This window comes from Triticum dicoccoides, chromosome 3A (genome assembly GCF_002162155.2).
Source record: "Triticum dicoccoides isolate Atlit2015 ecotype Zavitan chromosome 3A, WEW_v2.0, whole genome shotgun sequence".
In the NCBI taxonomy this organism is placed as follows: Eukaryota; Viridiplantae; Streptophyta; class Magnoliopsida; order Poales; family Poaceae; genus Triticum; species Triticum dicoccoides.
The window spans coordinates 95684366-95690422 of record NC_041384.1 but is presented as its reverse complement, the minus strand read 5'-3'; the positions used below and the strand labels follow the sequence as shown (position 1 = coordinate 95690422).

At 49.2% G+C, this 6057-nt stretch overlaps 1 protein-coding gene and 1 long non-coding RNA gene across 3 annotated transcripts in view; one reads left to right on the top strand and one right to left on the bottom strand.

Moving 5' to 3' along the window:
• Nucleotides 1-209, top strand: part of LOC119271305 — a 1455-nt gene extending 1246 nt beyond the window's left edge. The window contains exon 2 of the long non-coding RNA XR_005134480.1: nucleotides 38-209. This is a non-coding gene — a long non-coding RNA (uncharacterized LOC119271305). The remainder of the gene's footprint in view (nucleotides 1-37) is intronic.
• Nucleotides 210-622: 413 nt separating this feature from the next.
• LOC119267339 (gibberellin 3-beta-dioxygenase 2-1) lies at nucleotides 623-2718 on the bottom strand. Of its 2 annotated transcripts, XM_037548708.1 has the most exons (4): nucleotides 2012-2718; nucleotides 1601-1759; nucleotides 940-1451; nucleotides 623-873 (listed from the first exon to the last, which is right to left on the bottom strand). In XM_037548708.1, exons 1-3 carry the CDS (start codon nucleotides 2488-2490, stop codon nucleotides 977-979), a joined length of 1113 nt encoding a protein of 370 aa, XP_037404605.1. In that variant the 5' UTR covers nucleotides 2491-2718; the 3' UTR covers nucleotides 623-873; nucleotides 940-976. The 2 variants fall into 2 exon arrangements, with proteins under 2 accessions (XP_037404605.1, XP_037404604.1); XM_037548707.1 differs by having other exon boundaries at nucleotides 623-1451; nucleotides 2012-2717.
• Nucleotides 2719-6057: the final 3339 nt, after the last annotated feature.

Sequence of the window (6057 nt, the reverse complement as noted above, 5' to 3'; positions counted from 1 at the left end):
TCTCTCTCTGAATTAGTTTTCATTTTTTTTCATTCAGCCAGGCAGAATGCAGGACAAGCAGCTCCCTTGGCGCATTGCATCCTCTTCACCTTGCAGACCAGAGCAGGACCAACACCCTGGTAGGCTGGTGGCACTACCCCACTATATACACGCATGTATGAAAAGTGTGCATATATAGATGTATGTGATCCTGTGGATGGTCTGCTCCATTTGGTTGCTTGTGTTCCTTGCTGCATGGAGGGCATGCATGCATGTACAGGCAGCCATTCCATGTACAACAGTACAAGCCAGGTGTGTCCTACTGCACCTGCACATCCGTGGCCTATTCCTCCAGAGGAATAATATGCGTGTCCACTGCTGGGTGCTTCCCCATTTCGCTTGCCTGCCTGTATATGTACATGTACATGTACATGCACATGCATGCACATTACCAGTACAATACCATGTTTGCTATCATCCGCCTCTCCTATCATTTGACCAGCCTGGTTCGCTAAGCTATCGTGCCAAATGACAAACTTGCTAAAGGACAAATTGCCTGGCCAATTAGTTAACCAGTAATCTAGTTCTGATCACTTATAACAAAACAAGCGTTTGGTCAGGGGGGCAGGCAGCAGCTAGAAGAAACAAACCCAACATGTCTTCTTCTTTCCCATCATAATCTTTAGTTTCTGCACTTGAATTGAATTAAACCAAGTGGCATGCTTAGATGCAGATGTCGAACTAAGTTCGGTTTTCTTACAGTTAGTTCGTTCGCTGCTGCATGGACGCACGCATCCACCAGCATCATCTGCAATTCTGCATGGAGACATATATGGAGGAAACCTTAAACACGAACGACAGCCGCACGCGCGCGCGCCCTTCCTCCTAGCTACCTCAGCTAAGCTACCAGCCCACCACCATCTCTGGCATTTTTTTTTGTTCACTAATTGTTTGTATAGATCGATCCCTTGGCCGGCCGGTGATGGCCGGCGCCGATCTACGACGAGATCAGGTCGTCCGTGTCGTTGGCGGCATCGTTGTCGGTGGAGATGGCGACCATCTTGAGCGCGGAGGCACCGGTGGTGAAGGCCTTCTTGCGCACGCCCATGTACTCGGGCCACGTGACGGCCCGGTAGGCGGCGGGCGTGCCGGCGAGGGCCTCCCTGAGCGGCGCCACCTTGACGTGGGCGGGCGGGCCGAGGAAGTAGCCGAGCGATATCCGGTCGCTGTCCCGGTTGACGACGGCGCGGTGGTAGACGCTGTGGAAGCGGCCGTTGGTGAGGATCTGGAAGAGGTCGCCGACGTTGACGACCATGGCCCCCGGCACGGCGGGCACCGTCACCCACCGGTCGGGCCCGTGCCGGAACAGCTGCAGCCCGGGCACCAGGCTCTGCAGCACGAAGGTGAAGAAGCCCGAGTCCGTGTGCGCGATCAGGCCCAGCGCCCGCTTCGGGTCCGGGCACTTGGGGTACCTGTGAATCAACGACACGACACAACTCCGTGTCAACCGCCGCACCGACAATATATGTTTTGCTGCATGGTGGAGTACGTGTCGTCGTAGCTGCTGCCATTTGTATTCTATTGTGCTTGTACTACGTACTGGAGTAGTAGTAGAACGTACCAGTTGAGGTGCATTGTGGCGGTCATGGTCTCGGCGATCTTGTGCTCGGACTCGACGGCGGCGACCTGCTCGCCGGTGAGCCCGAGGGCCACCAGGAACAGCTCCAGCAGCTTGTCGGCCAGCGCGCGCATCTCCCTGTGGAACTCCTCCATCACGGCGCTGCACGTCGAGGAACACGACGGACGGCGTAAGTGTAACTGTGTAAGGTAAGTAGGAGTACTACGCACGGACACGCACGGCTAGCTGCTGCCATAGCAGAACAGGAGCAACAAGTTTCGCGCGCGTGCATGCATGCATGGTCGGAGTCGGACACGTCGCCCCGTCACGTGTGTACGGACGGTTGGCCAGAGCCAGTTAGGTAGGTGCCGTACTATGACGTCTGGTGCGCGCATCGGCGGCCGGCGTACGTACCAGAAGTGGCGGTAGTCGTGGCCGGCCTTGGGCCAGAGCTTGCGGAGGTCGGAGCGGAGGTTGGCCGGGGAGAAGGTGTAGCCCTCGGACCACATGCACTTGGAGAAGAAGGAGGAGATGGGCGGCGACCCGTAGCCGCACGAGTCGCCGGGCCGCCGCACGGCGCGCATCTTCTCCGACGCCGGCAGCGCGAACATGCCCCCGATCGCGGCCTCCACGCCGGCCAGCAGCTCCAACGGGACGCCGTGGCCCTCCAGGAGGAAGGCGCCCCAGTCCTGCGCCGCCAGCGCCACCGCCTCCGCCGCGCACGGGTCGCGCATGTCCACCACCGGCACCGCGTCCGGCCCTCCGCCCGCGCCGCTGCCGTCCACCACGGGGTGGTCGTGCAGCCCGGGCCACGCGTGCGTCTCCGGCACCCGCCGCGCCGCCCGGAAGTCGAAGTAGCGCGGGTCCTTGCTCAGGTGCGACGGCGTCGGCATCCTGGCGGCACGTACGATCGGTCAAGCAAGCCAAGAAGGACCAAATCAACTCCCCGGCTGACTTTGCAGTACTAGCTAGGAGCTCGAGCTAGCGAGCAATGGTGGAGACGGATGGATTGAGGAGTGAGTGTAAGAACGAGAGAAGTACAAGGAGCTGTATATATAGGGGGAGAAGTTTTGGAGCGTAGCGGGTTAGGAGCAGCCGAGCCAGCCGGAGGGGAATCCATCCATTAGATAATTTGAGTTGATTGATTAACTAGAGAGAGAGAAAAGATGAATATGCATTGCCTGTTGGGAAGAAGATGATGATGAAAATGTGAAGAGCGAGGAGGCTCTTTTGGAGGGATGTGGAGCGCACAAGGCCACCCGCTACGCAACACAAATCTAGCTGCCTGGCCGCGCTAGTGGCACTGGCGCCCAATTAATACACACAAACATAGAAACAAACACAGACGTAAAGTAAAGCCCCCCCATCCAAATAATTGCATGTGGTAGATAGACCCCAACCCAAATTGATTAGTGATCTGGTCCACGGGTAGAAGGTCTGTTCATTCTATTCTGCTACTCCCTCCGTCCAGAATTACTTGTCGCTCAAATGGATGTACCTAGCATTTAGTATTACATACATCTATTGATAGATCTATTTAAGTGACAAGTAATTCCGGACGAAGGGAGTACTAGCTAATTGTGTGTGTGCCGGTGCAAGGGGCTTCATATTCCAGTGGTTCAATATCAATCATGTCCGACATAAATCTTACACCCATCTTGCTCTAGATTTTGGTAAGATTTAATTAATTTGACTATGAGTAGAAAATGCAAGTAAGATTTTGATTTAGGTGAGAGGTGATCTCCACGGATAATTAAATTTCTCTCAACATGCAATTATACATAAGAAAAAGCATACCTCAACTTGCAACTGTGCGTGGCAAAAGTCTATTAATTCTCTTATGCTAATTATATTCAAGTAAGTATTATAGAGTTATAAAATAAACCATGTGTATTTTAATTTTCAGTTCACCTATTATTATGCCACGTACTCCATAAAACTAAATCTCATTGAAACTTTTGCAACCAATTTCGCAACAAATGTGGAATCATCTAGTTTGTGTGTGTAGGTGATCCATGGATAGAAAAGTCGATATAGGGCCATGGCGATAAGTTGATTTTCATCTAATATAGTGGACTACTGCTGATATGAGAGAGAGAGAGAGAGAGAGAGAGAGAGAGAGAGAGAGAGAGAGAGAGAGAGAGAGAAAGCAATGTTGGTTGTCTGCAAAGAGTAGTGAGGAATTTTTGGCGCGGTAGCAACCCCTATGTGGTGTATGAGTAAAGCAAGACACAAATGCTGATTTTGACGTTGCATATAAGGCAGAAAGTATAGGAGTTGCATTTTTTCCCGTGTGGAGGAGGCCGAGCTACAAGCATGCTAAAGGGGCATGAATCTTGGTATGAATTTGCATATGGCCATTATTTTCGAAATTAACTACTCTATGTGCATCACATTCTCTATGTTGTATCTCCTGGTAAGTCCTCCTTTTCCGGTTTTAAAAAGAAAGTTTTGGAGGTTATTTGATGCCTTCAAAAGGCCGATCTAGTGAAGATTAAGAGGGAAGCAAACATAGTTTCACATGAACTTACTATCCGTGTGGGGGTGTTATTTATAAAGGTTTTGTCCAATATGTTAAACCTAGGTGAAAAGGACTGTTGAAATGTTGGATAATCTCTCTCTCTCGCCCCCCTATCTTTGAACCACATGTTGTAGCCCTGCGTGTTAAAAGATAAATCCATCTAAAATTCCGTCAAACCACACACAAAGAGGAGATTCTTTTTTAGCGAATAACAAAGAGGAGATTCATGATTAGGGCTTTTGCCTCATGTTCATAAGAGAGTCGGCATGCCTCTTATATATGTGCAAGTGCAAGGTCACACATCGATGTAGTTTGCCTAAACGAGGAGATAGAGACACATACTTCGTATAAAATTTGCAGATACTTAACATACTAGAAACTCTATCTCTAACACTATTGTTTGGCAACCCCTTTCAGTCTCAACTCCCAGAGATCGAGATTGTATTTAAACCTACCAAGTAGCCATACCGACAAAGGATTCGTAAACCCGTCGGTTTTTGATCATTATGCCGGATGAGTGAAACATTCATATTCTTGCATGCCAGCTATTCTCGCACAAAAATATAAGTATGCATCATACGTGCATGGAAGATTGGATTGACGAACAAGTATGTAGATCAAAGATTGCCGCAACACAACATCGGAGCTCGATCCTACAAGATTATGAGTTCACCACTGAGAAGTTGCAGCCAAATCACCTCCGTGCTTGCAATAGACACAACTTATAATCCACTTCAGTGTTAGAATGACATATCATGGCTTGCTTCCTTGAACTCCATGATAGAAGATTAGAGCTAAAGAACAGGAAAAAAATCCTTTTGTGCATTGGCGATCATCAGAACAACCAACCCAACTAGCATCAGAAAAAGCATTGAGCCGATGAGGACGTCACCAACACCAACATAGTTGACTCACTCGTGCGGGTGCACCTTGCAGCAGGAAAATCGTGTTGGGTGGCTGCGCGGACAGCGCTAAAAGCATGCAAGAGATTAAACGATGATGTGGCTTCACCACCTTCTATGAAAAAGAGGTAGTGGGGCTCCTATTTAGATATAGTAGATGTGCATGTGTTTAAGGTCTATGGATTCATTTTGCTAATGTGTGTGTGGCATGACACATGACGAGAGATACATATAGGGTAAACGAGGGATATAACATATGGTATTCACCACCGCTATTGTTTTCCATGGCAATGATCTTTGTGTTCAGTAAGTGTTCGACAAGAGTTTGAAATTGCACAAAGATGTTAACCCTCAGATTTATGCTTGGGACAACATATTTGTTATAATCATCAATAAATCTAATATAGCATCATCGAATTGATTTAATTGCTAGTGCACAAACATCAGGGAATGCAAGACCCAACTGATTTGATGAAACACGCAAAGACTTAGGAAAAGGCAATTGATGACTCTTGACCTGCTGGCAGGCATCACAAACTAACACAGTACTAGACTTATGATCATAAGGCATATCATTATTTGTAAGTGTCGGTGTCAAAACCGACGGATCTCGGGTAGGGGGTCCCGAACTGTGCGTCTAAGGCGGATGGTAACAAGAGGCACGGGACACGATGTTTTACCCAGGTTCGGGCCCTCTTAATGGAGGTAAAACCCTATGTCCTGCTTGATTATTCTTGATAATATGAGTAGTACAAGAGTTGATCTACCATGAGATCGGAGAGGCTAAACCCTAGAAGTTAGCCTATGGTATGATTATCTGTTGTCCTACGGACTAAAACCCTGCGATTTATATAGACACCGGAGGGGGCTAGGGTTACACAAGGTCGGTTACAAAGGAGGAGATATACATATCCGTATTGCCTAGCTTGCCTTCCACGCCAAGTAGAGTCCCATCCGGACACGGGACGAAGTCTTCAATCTTGTATCTTCATAGTCCAACAGTCCGGCCAAAGGATATAGTCCGGCTGTCCGGAGAC

Excerpts from the sequence above, each read along its gene's own strand:
- LOC119267339 (XM_037548708.1), bottom strand. The coding sequence starts at position 2,490 with ATGCCGACGCCGTCGCACCTGAGCAAGGACCCGCGCTACTTCGACTTC. Across the intron at positions 1,760-2,011 it reads CACGACTACCGCCACTTCTG|CGCCGTGATGGAGGAGTTCC; the intron begins GTACGTACGCCG and ends CTCGACGTGCAG. Across the intron at positions 1,452-1,600 it reads GCCACAATGCACCTCAACTG|GTACCCCAAGTGCCCGGACC; the intron begins GTACGTTCTACT and ends GTTGATTCACAG.